This window comes from Balaenoptera acutorostrata, chromosome 13, assembly GCF_949987535.1.
Source record: "Balaenoptera acutorostrata chromosome 13, mBalAcu1.1, whole genome shotgun sequence".
Classification (NCBI taxonomy): Eukaryota; Metazoa; Chordata; class Mammalia; order Artiodactyla; family Balaenopteridae; genus Balaenoptera; species Balaenoptera acutorostrata.
In genome coordinates this window covers 87,395,378-87,416,674 of record NC_080076.1, presented here as the reverse complement: position 1 = coordinate 87,416,674, position 21,297 = coordinate 87,395,378, and the positions used below count along the sequence as shown (strand labels likewise).

General features: G+C 43.2%; 1 protein-coding gene across 6 annotated transcripts in view; it reads right to left on the bottom strand.

Annotated features, from left to right (window-relative positions):
• Nucleotides 1-21,297, bottom strand: part of ZNF664 (zinc finger protein 664) — a 221,096-nt gene that overhangs the window by 90,548 nt on the left and 109,251 nt on the right. The window contains exon 4 of one of the 6 annotated variants that reach the window (XM_057527365.1): nucleotides 11,219-11,332. The exons of the other annotated variants lie outside the window; for them this stretch is intronic. Within the exon in view, the coding sequence (XP_057383348.1) occupies nucleotides 11,261-11,332 (72 nt within the window). The 3' untranslated portion in view covers nucleotides 11,219-11,260. Of the gene's footprint in view, nucleotides 1-11,218; nucleotides 11,333-21,297 lie in introns of those variants that run through there. 6 annotated transcript variants of the gene reach the window in all.

Below are 21,297 nucleotides of genomic sequence, written 5' to 3'. Positions count from 1 at the left end.
AGTACATTATGCTAAATATTATATATCATATAAATTGAATAACGCAGAGGTTAGGGGCACCGGACCCTCCACGCAGTCAAAAATTCACATGTAACTTATATTTGGCCTTCATATCCACTGCTCCTCGGTATTTACCATTGAAAGAAATCCATGCAGTTCAAACCCATTTTGTTCAAGGGTCAACTGTACTATATTATATATATTACATAATATATAGTATGTGTTATGTATATTAGTGTCTGGTCTACAAAGGGCTGTCTTCTCACTGTGTTGTTGTTATTATTATTGAAACCTCTGGAAGTAGAACCTCCAGAAGCCAGCAAAACCAACTCCAGGGAAACTGAGTCTGGAGACTCCCCCTCTCAAAGCTAACTGAACCCATGGGACTTCCCTGGTGGTCCAGTGGTTAGGACTCCATGCTTTCACTGCCGAGGGCGCAGGTTCAATCCCTGGTCGGAGAACTAGGATCCCGCAAGCCGCTCGGCATGGCCAAATAGAAAAAAAAAAAAAAAAAAAAAGCTAACCCAACCAAATCCACACCCAGAGAGCCACTCACGATGGCAACAGCCCCAAGAGGAAGCCAAGACCTCCAGGGCGCCACCTGGTGGTGACAGAGGTTATACCCGCACACATGCCTAAGCACATCTCTCATTTATAATTCAAACTCAGGGGCATCCTTTAAATCAGCCTCATTAGCTCTACTGATCGCCCCCAAGCAGGTACTGCGGGTAGATGTGCTGGTCAGATTGCAGGATTTCAGCATTTGCTTAATAAAAGGAAATTTTGTTCTTAATTTTCTTCTGTAAGAAAAGCAGACACACTGCCATCGCATAAAAACATTAAAATCAATTCAGGTATTATAGTTCCTGTATTTGGGATTTTCAGAGGACTCTCCTTCAACAATAGTTCCAGGGGGCAGGTTTCAGTACCTATGGTACCTGTGGCCACCCTGTAGCCCATTAATGTTTCCTTAGCTGATCTAAACACGTCTTAAGGGAAGGGATGATGTATATACAGTACATTTCTAGAGCCTCAAATTGAATGTGAGGCACATAATGGAAACTCAGTAAACACTTAGTATTACCACTCATTTATTATATAAACATAAATTTATGATACCACGTGCCTATTGCTGTGTAACAAATTACCCCATAACTTAGAATAACAATCAATACTTATTGTCTCACCCAGTTTGGGAGGGTCAGGAATTTGGGAGTGACTTAGCTCAGGGTCTCTCGTGTGACTGCAGTCAAGATGTTGGCCAGGGCTGTGGTCATCTGAAGGCCTGACTGGGGCTGGAGGGTCCATTTTCGAGTTGGCTCATTCATGTGACTGGCAAAACAGTGCTGGCTGTTGGCAGGAGGCCTCAGCTCCTCCCCATGTAGACCTGCCCAAAAGGCTGCTTGTGTGTCCTCCTGACATGGCAGCTGGTTTTCCCAGAGAAAATGATCCAAGAGAGAACAAGATGGAAGCTGCAATGTCTCCTGTGAACTAGCTTTGGAAGTCACACACGTCGACATTTCTGCATTGGTTACACAGCCCAGCCCAATTCGGGGTGAGAGGGGAACACCAGGAGGCCAGGATCACCAGGGCCATACTGGGGGCTGGCTGCCACACAGGGACCATATTGGGCACTTATGTATATTGTTTCTAATCTTCACAACACTGCTATGGGTTGGTTTTATTGTCCTCACTCCATGGATAAGAAGACATCCCAAAGTAGGTAAGTGTCTTACCCAAGAGCAGAAAGCTCCAAATGATAAACACGGCCTTTATAAGAGGGACTCCAAAGGCACATGATGAAGGGCATGGATTTGGGATGCGGGGAGCGATGGGGGGTCAGATTCCAGTTGGATCGCTCAGTGGTAAAACATTGTTTTCCCCCAGCCACAGGGTTTCCTCCTCCATTGAAAAAAACGTACCAGCTCTGTATTTTAACACCCCGCAATCGTTATTTTAAACATCTCCCTAGTTAAGAATTCTTTTTTAATATCCAAATTGGTAAGTAATGACTGCATCTTTATAAAGACATGAACCTCCCTAAAGTTAGAGGTTGTGCTCCTGGAGAAATTAAACTTTTATAAAGTAGATATTATTTGATTTAGGTATGAAAGTTCTGCTATGTTGGTGAATCTTTTCCAAATTTTAAACAACTGCCTAAATGTATTAAATTAAATTTAACTTAGATGAGACACTTTAAAAGAAGAAAGCAGCAAGACGTCTGGAAGTTAGAATGAAGACCCAGGATACCAAGTTCTGAGGCTCCCTCCCCAGCCAGCCCCATTTCCCCATCTCCGAAACTGGAATCACATCAATCGTGATGATGATATAATAATACTGCATATTATCTCATTTGAGTTTCCCCATAACCTCAGAAGCTGGAATGACTACTTGCCCTTAATTGTACGGATGAGGGAAATGAGATTACAGAAAGGGTAAGTGATTTCCTCAATGTCACACGGTTCCTCTTTGAAGCAGAGTTGAGTGAGGACCTGGGTATCCTACCTCCCAATCCTGTGACGGTTTTCACCACTCCCAGAATTTGAAAGCCAGCAAAATGATGAACCAGGGCTTGGGGACGGTGAAATGGATTCTCAGGGTGTTTGTGGGTTTCTCATTAGAAGAGTTCACTGTTTCTTTCTAGTGCTTTTCCACTGTGGGTGCTTGTTTTTTGTGTTTTTTCCTGATTTGAACATGAACCACCTCATTCAGATACACCCAAACCTAGCTTCCTGGAACCGTGCAGAAAAGGAACCCCTGAACCCACCTTACTCCCTCCCGTTTTTTCTCTTCTCTTTTTCCAGCTTCAGCTGCAGGCTGAGCCCCCAGCGCCCGCTCTTCAGTGGCTGGGAAGCCCTGTCAGAGGGTGCATTTCTGGGAATCCAATTGGCCAAGGCACTGCATTATTCTATCAGCAGCGGGCACTTTCCCTAGAAGTTCCGCCAAACCTTTGTAGGATTCCCTGACAGTCTAGCGCTGGGCTGGAAGAAACCACTGCACAAGGTTAAGACTAATAAAACAGATTCCGTCTTTAAAGATAGCCAAGTGCTCCAGAGACGGCAGAAGTGGGGACGGTTGCCTCCTGAACGAAAGCAGCACATCATCACCGGAGTACAAGGAATTTCCTGGTACTATCGTTGGAAAAGTGGGAAAAGGTCCCAAGCCACAAGCTGGAGGTTAGAAAGAGCAGAACCAGAGAAAGCCAGGAGCCCCAGGCCAGCTGCGCGGGGCCGCCCAGCCTACTGCTCCCAAGGCTAGCGTGCATCCCAGAGCGGCACAAGCCTGTGTGGTTCTGGAATCATCCGTCGGGGGACTGAGCTGGCGTGCTCGTGGGAAACACTGAATAATCACTCTCATAGTCTGTTTCAATAAAGAGCGCCCTCGTTCAGCTCCTCCGAGCCTCCGTCAGCTGCGCTACTGCGACCCCTCTGTGCCCCAGTGGCAGCCTGGGACCCCCCTGGGTGAGGTTCTCAGTCTCCCCCAACACAGGGCTAAAAGGGCTGGTCAACTGCATTAAACTCCACTGACTGAGTTTAAGGGTTATGAGCAATTTCCATTTGTAGGGCTCGTATTGAGGTTAAGGAGGGTTGGCTGTTTTTTCTTTTTTCTTTTTTTAATTGGGGTATAGTTGCTTTACAACGTTGTGCTAGTTTCTGCTGTACAGGTGAAGTGAATCAGCTATATGTACACATATATCCCCTCTTTTTTGGATTTCCGTCCCATTCAGGTCACCACAGAGCATTGAGTAGAGTTCCCTGTGCTATACAGTAGGTTCTCATTACTTATCTATTTTATACATAGTAGTGTATATATGTCAATCCCAATCTCCCAATTCATCCCATCCCCTTTCCCCCCTTGGTGTCCATATGTTTGTTCTCTACGACTGTGTCTCTATTTCTGCTTTGCAAATAGGTTCATCTGTACCGTTTTTCTAGATTCCACATATATGCATTAATACACGATATTTGTTTTTTCTCTGACTTACTTCGCTCTGTAGGACAGTCTCTAGGTCCATCCACGTCTCTGCAAATGGCACAATTTCACTCCTTTTTATGGCTGAGTAATATTCCATTGTATACATGTACCACATCTTCTTTATCCATTCGTCTGTTGATGGGCATTTAGGTTGCTTCCATGACCTGGCTCTTGTAAATAGTGAGTGCTGCAATGAACATTAGGGTGCATGTGTCTTACTGGATTATGGTTTTCTCTGGGTATATGCCCAGGAGTGGGATTGCTGGGTCATATGGTAGTTCTATTTGTACTTTTTTTTTTTAATGAATTTATTTATTTATTTATGGCTGCATTGGGTCTTCATTGCTGCACGCAGGCTTTTCTCTAGTTGTGGCGAGCGGGAGCTACTCTTCATTGCGGTGCGCGGGCTTCTCATTGCAGTGGCTTCTCTTGTGGCGGAGCACGGGCTCTAGGCGCACGAGCTTCAGTAGTTGTGGTTCGTGGGCTCTAGAGCACAGGCTCAGTAGTTGTGGCTCACAGGCTTAGCTGCTCCACAGCACGTGGGATCTTCCCGGACCAGGGCTTGAACCCATGTCCCCTGCATTGGCAGGCAGATTCTCAACCACTGCACCACCAGGGAAGCCCTATTTTTAGTTTTTTAAGAAACCTCCATACTGTTCTCCACAGTGGCTGTATCAATTTACATTCCCACCAACAGTGTAGGAGGTTTCCCTTTTCTCCACACCCTTGTTATTTATTTTCTGTCATGTATTTAACCAATATTTTATTGAGCACCTTCTATATGCCGGGTGCTGGAGAGGCAGCAGTGAAGAAAATGATCAAGATCCCTGCCCTTCTGGAGCTGACATTGTATTGGTGGAAACAGGCAATATACCAATATACATAAGGTAGTAGTCAATTACATACTTTGCTGGAAGAAAAGGTAGAGCAGGGGGCCTGGCTGGTCAGGACAAGCCCCACTGAGAAAGTGACACTGGAGTAAAGATTCAGGATCAGGAAGTGTGGCAGACATGTAATGGCCCCAAAGATGTCCACATCCTAATCCTGAAACCTGTAAATGGCAATGTGCATGGACCTTATGTGGCAAAAGGGACTTTGCAGGTGTGATTAAGTTAAGGATCTTGAGATGGGAAGATTATCTGGGTGAGCCCAATGTAATGACAAGGGTACAATGTGTTGATTTGATACACTTGCATTAACCAGCACCTCCATCCCATCCCATAATTACCATTTCTTTTTTTTTTTTTTTCTTGGCCGTCCCATACGGCTTGCGGGATCTTAGTTCCCTGACCAGGGATCAAACCCTCGGCAGTGAAAATGCAGAGTCCTAACCACTGTACCATCAGGGAATTCCCACCATTTCTTTTTCATGGTGAGAACCTTTAAGATCTACTGTCTTAGCAACTTCAAGTATATGACACAATCTTTTTAGCTATAATCACCATGCTGTACGTTAGATTCCCAGAACTTATTTGTCTTACAAGTGGGAATTTGTACCCTTTGGCCAACATCTCCCCAATTCCCCCAACCCCCCAGCCCCTGGTAACCACCATTCTACCCTCTGTTTCATAAAACTCATAGAGTTCAGCTTTTTTCGATTCCACATATAAGTGAGATCATACAGTATTTGTGTCTGTGTCTGACTTATCTCACCCAGCGTAATGCCCTCAAGGTCCATTCATGATGTCGCAAACAACAGGATTTCCTTTTTTCTCATGTCTGAATAATATTCCATTGCGTATATACACCACATCTTCTCTATATTTATCCATTCATCCCTGATGGACATTTAGGTTGTTTCCATATCCAGGCTATTGTGAATAATGTATCTCCTGTGTTTTCAATGCAGCACCTAAGACACAAGAACTGACCTATTATTCTATGCAAAGAAAAAAAAGTAACTTCCTGTGGCTTCCCACCTCTATAATGTTTTAGAAGTTAGCAGAAATAACTATCCTGCCCCACAAATATCAGCACTCCTCTCACAGTGCCTGAAATTCCACTATTTGACATTAACTCCTTTAGATACACTCCCCTACACATTCATTCATTCAATGCCTGCCATGTTGATCAAAGGCTTGCCGTGTGCCAGGCACTATTCTGTGTGCTAAGAATTTAGCAATAAACAAAACAGTCGTGTTTGGGGAAGACAAGGAGGCTGAAAAGTCATAACTAGTGCAGTAGGAAGAAAACCAAGAGAATGGAGTCCCAGAAGCCAGGGAAAGGAAGAGTTTTAAGAAGCAGGTGTGATTGAAAAATGCTGCTTGTTGCTAAACCAGGTAAGGTGAGGACTGAGAATTTACCTTTGGATTTGGTAAGATGGTTGTCACTGGATTTGGTAAGATGGTTTGGTAAGATGGTTGGTAAAGAGCTGTTTATCTAGAGTAGTGGAAGCAAATGTCTGATTAGATTAGGTTCAAAAGAGCCTGGTAGTTAAGGCAGTGGAAGCAGTGAGTATAGTCCAAAACTCTGATGTGCAGATCTGCAAGTTGCACACTGCACAAGTCAGAGGTGCCCTTAATATAGGCCATGATGTGAATACAGCTTCTTGGAGTTATCCAGCTAGACAGCCCTGGTACAGATGAATCTTTCTGGAATTTTTGCTATAAAGGGGAGCAGAGAAATGAGGCAATCGTTGTAGAGGGATGTTGAATCAAAGAAGATTTTTTTTTCAAGATTGGAGCTATAATGACAAGTTTGTCACTAATAGGAGTGACTTAGTAGGGAATGACAAATTGATTGAAACCAAATATCCCATAAGATGTAATGACTTATCAGCCGGGGGAAAATTACTTGACAGCAAACTAAAAGTAAACCAAAGCTGGGGGAGAGGGAAGAGACCAAAGCCTGGAAGGAGAGAACCAAACTCAGAAGGTTCAAAGATGAACTTCATCGGTCCCCCTGCTTCTACTTTAATATGAGTTGATGTGCCCATAAACGGCAAGCTTAACACAAAAGGATGCATCTCTGGTAGGTGAATTCCATGCACAGTGGCAACTGGATAAGAGAGAGGAAATTGATAGGTATACCAATTAGGAATACCTTTGGCTGCAAATAACAGACAATCTAAACTATCAGTGGACTGAACAGGATACAAGTTTATTTCTTCGTCACTTAAAAGAAGCCTGTTAATAGGCAGCCAAAGGCTGGCATGGTGGCTCCATGATGCCAACAGAGACTCAGGCTCTTTCTATATTTCTGTTTCATTCTCCCAGCCTGTAGCTTCCATCCTCAAGGTCATCTCATGGTCCAAGATAGCTGCTGGAGCTCCAGCCATCAAGACTACCTTCCAGGAAATAGGAAGAACGAAAAACCAAAAAGGGCTATCCTCCCAGCTGAGTCAGCTCTCTTTAAGAAGACTTCTTGGAGAATAAAAAATAACCAAAGTTAGCAGAAGGAAAGAAATCATAAAGATCAGATCAGAAATAAATGAAAAAGAAATGAAGGAAACTATAGCAAAGATCAATAAAACTAAAAGCTGGTTCTTTGAGAAGATAAACAAAATTAGCCAGACTCATCAAGAAAAAATGGGAGAAGACTCAAATCAGTAGAATTAGAAATGAAAATGGAGAAATAAAAACTGACACTGCAGAAATACAAAGGATCATGAGAGATTACTACAAGCAACTATATGCCAATAAAATGGACAACCTGGAAGAAATGGACAAATTCTTAGAAATGCACAACCTTCTGAGACTGAACCAGGAAGAAATAGAAAATATAAACAGACCAATCACAAGCACTGAAATTGAGACTGTGATTAAAAATCTTCCAAAAAACAAAAGCCCAGAACCAGATGGCTTCACAGGCGAACTCTATCAAACATTTAGAGAAGAGCTAACACCTATCCTTCTCAAACTCTTCCAAAATATAGCAGAGGGAGGAACACTCCCAAACTCATTCTACGAGGCCACCATCACCCTGATACCAAAACCAGACAAAGATGTCACAAAGAAAGAAAACTACAGACCAATATCACTGATGAACACAGATGCAAAAATCCTCAACAAAATACTAGCAAACAGAATCCAACAGCACTTTAAAAGGATCATACACCATGATCAAGTGGGGTTTTTCCCAGGAATGCAAGGATTCTTCAATATACACAAATCAATCAATGTGATACACCATATTAACAAACTGAAGGAGAAAAACCATATGATCATCTCAATAGATGCAGAAAAAGCTTTCAACAAAATTCAACACCCATTTATGATAAAAAACCCTCCAGAAAGCAGGCATAGAGGGAACTTACCTCAACATAATAAAGGCCATATATGACAAACCCACAGCCAACATCGTTCTCAATGGTGAAAAACTGAAACCATTTCCTTTAAGATCAGGAACAAGACAAGGTTGTCCACGCTCACCACTATTATTCAACATAGTTTTGGAATTTTTAGCCACAGCAATCAGAGAAGAAAAAGAAATAAAAGGAATCCAAATTGGAAAAGAAGAAGTAAAGCTGTCACTGTTGCAGATGACATGATATTATACATAGAGAATCCTAAAGATGCTACCAGAAAGCTACTAGAGCTAATCAATGAATTTGGTAAAGTAGCAGGATACAAAATTAATGCACAGAAATCTCTTGCATTCCTATACACTAATGATGAAAAATCTGAAAGAGAAATTAAGGAAACACTCCCATTTACCACTGCAACAAAAAGAATAAAATACCTAGGAATAAACCTACCTAAGCAGACAAAAGACCTGTATGCAGAAAACTGTAAGACACTGATGAAAGAAATTAAAGATGATACAAACAGATGGAGAGATATACCAAGTTCTTGTACTGGAAGAATCAACATTGTGAAAGTGACTATACCACACAAAGCAATCTACAGATTCAATGCAATCCCTATCAAACTACCAATGGCATTTTTCACAGAACTAGAACAAAAAATTTCACAATTTGTATGGAAACACAAAAGACCCCGAATAGCCAATGCAATCTTGAGAAAGAAAAACGGAGCTGGAGGAATCAGGCTCCTGGACTTCAGACTAAATTACAAAGCTATAGTAATCAAGACAGTATGGTACTGGCACAAAAACAGAAATATAGATCAATGGAACAGGATAGAAAGCCCAGAGATAAACCCACGTACATATGGTCACCTTATTTTTGATAAGGGAGGCAAGAATATACAATGGAGAAAAGACAGCCTCTTCAATAAGTGGTGCTGGGGAAACTGGACAGGTACATGTAAAAGTATGAAATTAGAACACTCCCTAACACCATACGCAAAAATAAACTCAAAATGGATTAAAGAACTAAATGTAAGGCCAGACACTCTCAAACTCTTAGAGGAAAACAAAGGCAGAACAATCTATGACATAAATCACAGCAAGATCCTTTTTGACCCACCTCCTAGAGAAATGGAAATAAAAACAAAAATAAACAAATGGGACCTAATGAAACTTAAAAGCTTTTGCACAGCAAAGGAAAACACAAACAAGACGAAAAGACAACCCTCAGAATGGGAGAAAATATTTGCAACTGAAGCAACTGACAAAGGATTAATCTCCAAAATGTACAAGCAGCTCATGCAGCTCAATATCAAAAAAACAAACAACCCAATCCAAAAATGGGCAGAAGATCTAAATAGACATTTCTTCAAAGAAGATATACAGATTGCCAACAAACACATGAAAGGATGCTCAACATCACTAATCATTAGAGAAATGCAAATCAAAACTACAATGAGGTATCACCTCACACTGGTCAGAATGGCCATCATCAAAAAATCTACAAACAATAAATGCTGGAGAGGGTGTGGAGAAAAGGGAACCCTCTTGCACTGTTGGTGGGAATGTAAATTGATACAGCCACTATGGAGAACAGTATGGAGGTTCCTTAAAAAACTAAAAATAGAACTACCATATGACCCAGCAATCCCACTCCTGGGCATATACCCTGAGAAAACCATAATTCAAAAAGACACATGCACCCCAATGTTCACTGCAGCACTATTTACAATAGCCAGGTCATGGAAGCAACCTAAATGCCCATTGATAGACGAATGGATAAAGAAGATGTGGCACATATATACAATGGAATATTACTCAGCCATAAAAAGAAATGAAACTGAGGTATTTGTAGTGAGGTGGATGGACCTAGAGTCTGTCATACAGAGTGAAGTAAGTCAGAAAGAGAAAAACAAATACCATATGCTAACACAAATATATGGAATCTAAAAAAAAAAAAAAAAAGGTTCTGAAGAACCTAGGGGCAGGGCAGGAATAAAGACGCAGACATAGAGAATGGACTTGAGGACACAGGGAGGGGGAAGGGTAAGCTGGGACGAAGTGAGAGAGTGGCATGGACATATATCCACTACCAAATGTAAAACAGATAGCTAGTGGGAAGCAGCCACGTAGCACAGGGAGATCAGCTCTGTGCTTTGTGACCACCTAGAGGGGTGGGATCGGGAGGGTGGGAGGGAGACGCAAGAGGGAGGGGATATGGGGATATATGTATACGTATAGCTGATTCACTTTGTTATACAGCAGAAACTAACACACCATTGTAAAGCAATTATACTCCAATAAAGATGTTTTAAAAAAAAAAAAAAAGAAGAAGACTTTTTGGCAGTGCCATGCCACACTTTCACTTCCACTGGTCAGAACTCAGTCACAAGGGCACACTGAGCCACAAGGGAAGCCAAGAAATGCAGTTTGTGGTTGGGCACATTATCCGGACTCTCTTTCTGAGGAACAAGGAAAGAATGGCTATTTAGGTAGGCAACTAGATGTCAATGACTCACAGTTTTCCCAGAGTCATTCAAATGATGCCTTATCATCAATACCGAGGTAAACCTCAGACCAACCACAGGTTGGGGGAGGGAGATGGGGAGGCCCTTGATCTTGAGCTTGGAAAGGACAGAGAATTCACATTTAAGTGTGACAGCTCCATGTGGGTGGAGACATAGCTACTGCTGGGAATTGGATGACCCTCACAGACCAGCTGCAAGCTCCCCAGGGCACACCAAAGCCACATGCTTGACCTGGGGCTTGTAGCATTAACCCTAGGTTGCCCATGGGGTTCTAGATTTTCAGGGGATGTGTTCCCAGGACACAAGCAGGAAATCCAAGCCTCTAGGCCGTCTCCCCTGTTGTGGCTGGTGCGTTTTACCTCATTGCAGCCTCTGAGCTTTGGCAGAGAACGTGAATTCCTTCTTGTTCCCTTCACTTCCCAGCTCAGGAAATGGTGGATAGATGTTGGGGTCCCAGAACATGCCTCATGTGGCCCAATATTCCTCGTGGCTGCTGAGCTGACATCAATTCACGGAATTTTTGACAACGGGCTTCTCTCTTCCTGTTGAGAAGTTCCCCAGATATAACGACAGAGAGAGACCTACGGGGGTTCAGCCAGAAAGAAAGGGCTGTGGGTAAGTCAGACCTCATGGCTCCTTCAAACACTCAGAGGCAACATTAATCTGGACACTTGGATGAAAGGCCCAGCTCCCTGTGCCAGGCCATTTGTAAACTACATGGCCAGAAAGCATCTCTGGACGCAGAGACCTACTGCTCTCCTTTGCAGGGCGCAAGCACAGGGCTGGGAGGACACATGCTTTCCCTGGCCACCTCACCGTCTTTTTTTTCAGCTACAAATTTAGAAGCAGCAGTTAATAAGAAAAACAGAAGCCACAGGAAGAAGGAGACCCTGGAAACAATATATGTTGCAAAAGACGTTGGGTCTCAGCTGCTCCCAATTAGAGGACATCCGGCTGTCTCTAGGGCAAGAACCCAGTGAGGGGCTGGTTGATCAGGAAGTAAAGATCAGTGATGACCACATCTGAACGCAGCCCCCCTCCCCCCTGGGAATGTTCTTTGCTAGGCAGGGCATGATGGTCCCTGTGGACCCCCTGCCCCCCTCTCCTTGACATTGGCTGCTTTTTCTTCCTCCCCTCCTTCCCTCCTGCTCTCTCTCCACCTCTTCTCCCTCTTTCTTCTCCCTGTCCCGTTACCCTTTTCCCCTCCTTTGTCAAGGTCTCTAGTCCTGTTAGAAGACATCCCTCAAACATTACAGACTGACTGTGTGACGTATAAGCTAAATGCATCCCTGCTTAAGACATCGCCTGTCAAAGAGAAGAAGAATTAATTATAACAATAGCCATGCTTACTGATTGCTTATTATGTGCCAGGCAGTGTTCTCAGCACTTAACAATCATTATTAGCTCATTCGTTCCCCAGAACAATCCCATGCTGCAGGTATTTATGTTGCCCCCATTGAACAGAGAAGGTGGCATTCAGATGAGAAGGTTTGAGGAAGAGACTGAGTGACTTCTTCCTTTCTGCGGGGAACTCCTCTTGAAACTCCCCGTGGGGTCCTTGTGAAGAAGCTCATTTCCCTCAAGGAGGCTGGAGAAGATGCATGCTTGTGACCTGGCTATAAAAAGGCAGTGGAACTTCTCATTCTATAGACATAGGTTGATGAGTCAGGTGACAATGGGTTAACTGGTATGGTATTTTACCTAGACGCAACTGGTCAACCAGTTGTCCCACCTGTTACTTCTATTCCACATGATTTGCAGTCACTGAATCAGTTGGCATGTGCTTCTTTGGAAGCAATGGGAAGCCCAAACAAAGTGTTTCAATGATGAAGACATTGATCATCTCCCCTAACAAGACATCCAGAGGTAGAGTGGTTCCAGGGCTGGTTAATTCAACAGCTCACTGATGGCATCGAGGACTCAGGTTCTTCCTATCTTTCTTACTGTCATCCTCAATGGCACTCCTCATGGTCTGAAGGTGGCTGCCACAGCTCCAGGCAAACGTCCACACACAACATCCAGAAGCGGAAAGGGGGCTATCTCCTCCTTGTGTCTCTTTATAGGAGCTAAGAATCCTTTCCCAGAAGTCCCCTGGAGACTTCTCACACCTCATTGGCCAGAACTGGTCACATGTCCATGTCTAAGCCAGAAACAGGAGAAAGGGATGGAGCGACACGTTTGCATCAGCGGATCAGGATTTACCCGCATCTGCGCAGGGCAGCAGTGGGCATGGAAGAGGCACACGCCTGTTGGGTTGAAAACCAATATGTGCTGCCTCAAGTATCTTCCTTAATGACACATTCCCATCTACCCCACCTTACAAAGTGTTGTCAGGCCAATGAGTTCAATGTTCAGTTTCTTTGCAGGCTAGGGAAACTACCTGTTCTAAATGCAAAACACGTGAAATTCACCTTTTTCCGATTCTTTTAGTCTTTTGCCTGGACACACAGAGCTTTGCCTTGCCAGTGTGTATCTGATCAAACACCAATAATGGTACAGTTAAAACAAAAACAGGCCCAAATTCCTGGCTCAGCTCGATTCAGAGGTAACCACATACAGACTTTCTGGGTGTTCCTGTAACGGATTTTGAACTCTGCCTGTGTTTAGAAGAGATTGGTGTCACATATAAGCAATGTGGAGCCAGGGAAAGTTTAGGTTGATTCAGCAGGGGGTTTGAAAGGAGCCAGAGAGTCAGGAGAGACCGAGATGGACAGATGGACACCACAGAAAGATACGGACAGACAGCGAGAGAGCTCGTACTGGGCTTCTCTCATCTCCTTCCCGTGCAGTGATATGGAAAGTCTGCTCCAAAGAAATGGACAGCTGATCTCTTAAGACGCAGAACATCTCATGGAATCTCCAAATACGTCACCATATCATCCCATAATCAGTCCTAAATCCTAGACCACAGGACCACTTGTGCAAAATCTCACAGCTAGCCCGGAATAGAACTCAGCATGCTTAGATCCCACCACCGAACCTGGCACTGTTACAAAATAATAAGAAAAGTAACCCCCATGTGATGAGCTTTCGCCATGTGCCAGGGACTGTCCTCAGTATTTTATATTCCTCACCCCATTTGCTCTTTCCCAAGAATGCGGGGAGGTGGGTGTTATTTTTAATGCTCGTTTTTCGGTTACCCATGAACACCTTGGTGAGGCTGTTCAGTGGTCCACCTCAGGCTCCCTTGCTAGTAAGTGGCAGAGCCAGGAGTTTAACCTAAGCCCGTCTGTCTAACAATAAGCTACGTACACCGCCATAACCATTCCAAGCATCTTCCTAGCACTGAAGTATTTTTTTTAAGTCTTTGTTGAATTTGTTACAATATTGCTTCTGTGGTATGTTTTGAGTTTTTGGCCCTGAGGCATGTGGGATCTTAGCTCCCCAACCAGGGATCGAACCCACACTCCCTACGTTGGAAGGCGAAGTCTTTACCACTGGACTGCCAGGGAAGTCCCTAGCACTGAAGTATTTTATTAACATGGACGGTGGTGGCAATGAGCAAAGATTATTCTAGAGGCTGATTAATAGCATTATTATTATTTAGAAAACTCTAATAATCCAATAAATGGCCATGCATGGAAGTAATGCAGAAAACTGTGTGAAGTCACCAGGAAAAGAAAGGAGTATGGGAACATTTCCTTGGGGGCAGAGTGGTCTCGCTGACCCTCTGCCTCAAGAATCACTCACTCCTCAAACAATTATATGTGTACAAAGATTCATAGCAGCTTTATTCAAAATAACCAAAAAGTGGAAACAACTCAAATGTCTATCCATGGATGAACAGATAAATTGTGGTCTATCTATAGAGTAGAATATTATTCAGCCATAAAGATGAATGAAATTCTGACACATGCTACCATGTAGATGAACCTCAAAAACATCATGCTGAGGGAAAGAAGTCAGACACAAAATGTCACATACTGTATGATTCCTTTTCTTGATTATTATTTTGTTTGGCCACGCGCACAGCTTGTGGGATCTTAGTTCCTCTGCCAGGGATCGAACCCAGACCCTCAGCAGTGGAAGCACGGAGTCCTAACCACTGGACCACCAGGGAAGTCCCAGTACGATGCCTTTATATGAAACATCTAGAATAGGCAAATTCAAAGAGATAGGAAGCAGACTGTTGGTGTCCAGGGGCTGGGGGAGGGGGGAATGCAGAGCAACTATTTAATGGGTATGGGGTCTTCTCCTGGGGTGACAAAAATGTACTGGAACTAGATAAAGGTGATGCTTAGATAACATCACGAAGGTACTAAATGCCCCTGAATTATTCCACTTAAAATCGTTAATTTTATGTTATGTGAATTTCACTTCAATGAAGAGAAGAAGAAAAGAATCAGTTAACCTGATTATAAAATCATCACATTCTCATCAAAACATCTGAAAGGGACACAGCCACTCTCCTTCCAACAGGTGGGGTGAGAGCTGGCACTCTAAGAACGGCTGAAGCTGCTACTAGCAACTGCTAATATCGGGGCTGCTTGATAAAGTCAGATTGCTAAGTGCGGAGTAGCCCAATGGAATAACATAACAACATTTTAAGAAAGCAGGATGTATTTCTGATGGCTGAGGTCTGCAGGACCACTGCAGGGAAGCAGCAGCACCACTGACAGATCTGACCACATATCAGAAAGGCTGGCTGACTCTGGGTCTGCCTGGGGAAACATCTCTGAAATTAGTATGTTAGAGAAAAATGCCATCATTAGGTCTGAAATCGGCTTTGTCCTCCAGGAGGAAATTGAATTGGCTTCCTCTGACATCAGTTACCTTTTAGACGAAGCCTCCTGCGTTCCTGATTTGAAATTTCATTGTGCAGGGGGGCAGGATCTGGTTTCTGTCTGCTTGGGACAGGAGGGGTGGGGGGCAGGTGGAGAAGAAAGGGAATCAGGCAGCAGTTACAGGGCTGGGGGAGGGAATTCCCAGCCACAGACATCCAAGGCACCTCTTTTGTTGAGAAAGAGAAAATTGCAGTGACCCTCAACTTTTGATTTTCAAAAGCTGGGTGATTGTCGAGTGTGTATGCAAACACTGACATCTCAATGAAAAAGCTATGCTGGAATATAGGCTCCAGATTTCCTAAGGGGTGAGGGTAGATGGCCTTCATCTAGTGGAAGGAAAGGGGAAATGCCAGCCCTCCACACGAAACAAAGAACTTCTGGAAAATATCTGGATCCGTCACTTCTGCAGGACCTACCCTCCACCCACCGGGAGTAGCATGTGCATCGTCCAAGGGGATGTTCCAGCAGGTTGGCGTATCCCTTCGGAGGTGGTACACGGTAACGTGACAAAAGACAGAGGCCTCCCGGCTCCCAAAGTTTCCTTCTTCTGTTTGCCCCTTTAGCGAAGATGTCGCTGCCTTACCTCCTGCGCCTGGATCAAAATGGGCTTTCACCCGGTCTCTCCCAAAGTCTTCCCCATGGTCAAACTTGGCCTCACCTGACCCTCTCTGCATCCCACCACTTACAATAATTTTCTTTCCTCATCTGTGCTAAAGCCATAACTATGGCCCAATCATTCTTACAGTCCTTTACGTCCTTCTTGGAGGGTCCTCCACTTGGTTCCACTGGCCTCTGCTGACTCACCCTCCCCTCCTTGAAGGCCCCCTCTACTATCTAGCGCTTCCCCCTGCACTGGGACCTCCCCAGCTTTAAGCCTCGCCCACAGTAAACATACGGGTGTCTTCCCAGTTCAACACACCTATTGGGAATCACTCTTATCCAGGTATCGAGTTGAGAGTTTTCACATTATTTTCACACTTATATGAGAACTTTGGAAGACTTGAATGAACCCTGTTTCATCAACACTATGGAATATTATGCAGCTGTTGAAAAGAATGCATGAGGGTCATGTGTTGACCTGAAGAGGTAGCTGATACACCAAGTTAAAAAGCAATCAGCATGTGATCAAGGTTAACCTCATCAGCAACAGGCTGATCGCATGTACTGCTGATATGATGTGATGAGAATTTGCCTGTGTGTTCTTCCTCCCCCGAACCTATCGCAGAGTCTAAGCAAGAGAAATAAATCAGACAAAGACCCACTGAGGGGCAGTCTACAAAATAATTGGCCAGTATTCTTCAAAAGTGTCAAGGTCATGAGAGACATAGAAGGACTAAGGAACTGTCTCAGATTGGAGGAGACTAAGCAGACATGATGACTGAATGCACTGTGGTGCCCTGGATGGGGATATTGGGGGGAAACGGGTGACACGTGAATGTGGGTGGAGTTTAGTTCATAGTAATGTATTGGAGTTGGTTTCTTGGTTTTGACAAATGTACCATAGGAGAAACTGGGTGAGGGCTATGCAGGAACTCTTCGCAACTTGTCTGCAAATCTAAAACTATTCCAAAATTTAAAGTTTTTAAAAACAACAGCAGGTTGTAAGGTGAATAGTATACTCTCATTTGTTTTTAAAAATCAAAACCAATAATGGATGGACCTAGAGATGATCATACTAAGCAAAGTAAGTCATTTGTAGTGAGGTGGATGGACCTAGAGTCTGTCATACAGAGTGAAGTTAAGTCAGAAAGAGAAAAACAAATACCATATATCCGTATATTAACGCATATATATGGAATCTAGAAAAATGGTACTGATGAACCTAGTGGCAGGGCAGGAATAGAGACGCAGACATAGAGAACGGAATTGAGGACACAGTGGGGGAAGGGGAGGCTGGGAAGAAGAGAGAGAGTAGTATTGACATATATACACTACCATGTATAAAATAGATAGCTAGTGGGAAGCTGCTGCATAGCACAGGGAGATCAGCTCGGTGCTTTGTGACCACCTAGAGGGGTGGGATGGGGAGGGTGGGAGGGAGGCTCAAGAGGGAGGGGATATATGTATACATATAGATGATTCACCTTGTTGTGCAGCAGAAACGAACACAACATTGTAAAGCAATTATAATTCAATAAAGATGTAATAAAAAAAAGAAAAAATCAAAACCAATAATGGATGGACCTAGAGATGATCATACTAAGTGAACTACGTCAGACAGAGAAAGACAAATACTATATTGTATCATTTATATGTGGAATCTAAAAAACAGTACAAATGAACTTATTTACAAAACAGAAACAGATTCACAGACATAGAAAACAAACTTATAGTTACCAAAGGGGAAGGGGAGAGGGATAAATTGGGAGCATGGGATTAACAGATGCACACTACTGTATATAAAACAGATAAACACAAGGATTTATTGTATAGCACAGGGAATTATATTCAATATCTTGTAATAAACTATAATGGAAAAGAATCGAAAGAAGAATACAGATATATACATATACATGTATAACCAAATCACTTTGCTGTACACCTGAAACTAACACAATACTGTAGATCAACTATACTTCCATTAAAAAAAAATAAACAGGGCTTCCCTGGTGGCGCAGTGGTTGAGAATCTGCCTGCCAATACAGGGGACACGGGTTTGAGACCTGGTCTGGGAAGATCCCACATGCCGCGGGGCAACTGGGCCCGTGAGCCCCAACTACTGAGCCTGCGCGTCTGGAGCCTGTGCTCCGCAACAAGAGAGGCCGTGATAGTGAGAGGCCCGCGCACCGTGATGAAGAGTGGCCCTCGCTCGCCGCAACTAGAGAAAGCCCTCGCACAGAAACGAAGACCCAACACAGCCAAAATAATAAATAAATTAATTAATTAAAAAAATAAATAAACATGCCCCTATGTACAAACATGGCATAGAAGGACACACGTTAAACTGTGGGGTGGGGATGAGATGAAGGGTAAGGGGATTATTAACATCTTTCTGTTACTTGAACTGCTGCGATTAACAACCTGTTTTTATGCTAACTGACCTGTTGCAGAGAGTAAAATATGCAATCTTTTAAAAATCTAATAAAGTTTGAGGTGGCGGGGATGCTTCTCTATCTCCAAAAGCAGTGGCAGGAGAATATTTATTCGAGCTTTAACAAGGAGGTCCAAATTACACCCTCCCCCAACCCCTGAAATAGTTTCTCTCTCCAGACACACAGTGGTATTTCCACTGGCCCCATTAGGCAGTTAAACTTGATGCCAAGTATGAGAACAATTATTACCCAAAGTTTGGCAGCTTGTAAATAACAGCCCTCAGTGGTATCCCGCAAAGAATTTTATATATTAAGAGAGGTTTACGGGAAAATGTCCACTTCATACTACCCATGAAACCTGAAGATGTTGAATATGATTTTGACTCATGGAATGGAGGAGTTCTGGTAGGGGCCGTATGGTGTAGGATGAAGCAGGAAGAGTAAAGAGGGACAAGCTCTAAGAAGAGGTAGAGGGAACTGAGGATTAAGAAACCACTTATGTGCCACTTGCAGAGATGTGGATGGGCCTAGAGACTGTCATACAGAGTGAAGTAAGTCAGAAAGAGAAAAACAAATATCGTATAATATTGCTTATAGGTGGAATCTAGGAAAATGGTACCGATGAACTCACTTGCAAAGCAGAAATAGAGACACAGATGTAGAGAACAAACTTATGGATACCAAGGGGGTGAAGGGGGATGGGATGAATTGGGAGATTGGGATTGACATATTTACACTACTATGTATAAAATAGATAACTAATGAGAATTTACTGTATAGCACAGGGGACTACTCATTGCTCTTTGGTGACCTAAATGGGAAGGAAATCCAAAAAATAGGGGATATATGTATACATATAGCTGATTTGCTTTGCCGTACAGTAGAAACTAACACAATATTGTAAAGCAACTACACTCCAATAAAAATTAATAAATATAAAATAAAATAAAATTTGGGAGAGCAAGCAATATGGTAATATTCATTTAATGAAAATAAAAAGAAAAGAAAAGAAACCACTCCTGAGAGAAGAGACTGAGCCAAACTGCAGAGCATCTGAGGAGAGAAAGGGGGCAAAGATTCCCATGAGGAGTACCAGCTGAAATAGTGTTACAACTAAGAAGGTTTCATAGGGTGTCCAGATACAAGATAAATACACAAACACCAGTAACTTTCCTTTATGGCAGCCTCAATCAATTACACAATGTCAGGGGCCAAAAGATCTATCCATGTCAACAAGAAAAAGCAGACAATACTGAGGCATAAAGTTACAAGAAATACCCAAGATCTATGTGGTAATACTTATAAAACTTCATTGGAGAACATGAGTAGACCTGAAAAATGGAAAGACTTATCTTGTTCTTTGGGTAAAAAGGCTCAACATTGTAAAGATGTTGATTTCACCCCCACTTTAATCCAGAACTTCAATGCAATTCCAAGCAACCTCCTAAGAGTGTTCATAATATAATTTGAAAGGCTGATGCTAAAATTCACCTAAATGAAAATGAAAAGCCATGAAATTGTAAAAGAACAGCCATGAGATAGTAAAATATACTACAAAGCTGTAATCATCAAAAAGGTGTGGTCTCAGTAAATGGAGGTGTAATTGCTTTTTGTTTGTTTGTTGTGTTTTTCTTAATTGTTTGGCCACACTGTGCGGCATGTGGGATCTTAGTTCCCCAACCAGGGATCAAACCCACACCCCCTGCATTGGAAGCACAGGGTCTTAACCACTGGACTGCCAGGGAAGTCCCTGGAGGTGCAATTGTTGATTCCTTGCCATTCCGAGCATCTAACCTCCCCTTCCCATTCCCAAAGAGCACCCTGAATAGCCAGAGTTTATGTGGGATTGACCTTATCCCCACCTCCAGGGTGACATCTGATTAGCATAAGCCAGTCTGCATGTTCCATTCTCCTACCCCAGTGCTGGGTTCAAATCAGATCAAAGAAGGACAACTTCACCTAATTCTGGAATGCCTATTTATGTAGACTCTTTTTCCTGTTGGATATGACCAAGGAAGCATGTAACCTTGGAACCTCCTGGATTCAAACCAAGGTGGTGCCAAGACAAAGAAAGCAGAGCCAGTAAATGCAGAGAGAGAAGGCAGGTCCTGCCTTCATCATCTGGGTTGTGAGATCCTGCCTTGCCTGAAGCCCCGGACTTCTCAATTATAAGTCAATAAATTCATTGCATTTTTTAAATCAGTTCTATTGAGTTTTCCTTGTTTGCAACTAAAAATACCTTCTCTGCTTTGATACAGATTGGACACATAGATAAATCGAATAACATAGAGTATCCAGAAAAGTGTGTGTGTTTCACATCCCAGTGTGTGTAACAGGGAAGAACAAAATCTGACTCCATGTTGGATCTGTTTACTTTAACCTTTGCTCTGTTGTTTTTGTTACTGTAATCGCTAAAAGGATGTTGTCTATAGCTATTGGCATACATAATGGCCTCCCTTGGGGAACCCTGCCCCTCTGCCTAAATGTTAAACTAAAGTGCATTTGTTCAGCTCACAGGTAAACATACTGACCCTGCTTACCTGTGAATGGCTGCAAGAAAGAAGAAATAACACATCCCCTCCCCAAGGCTGGCCAAACCAGGAGATGTTTTGCAAGACTTATGGCCTTTTTACTTTACTTCCTCACCTCCTCCCCCTCTCTGCTCTATAAAAGAAACTAGCATCCAGACCCCGATAAGATGGTACTCTAGGACATTAGTCTGCCATCTTC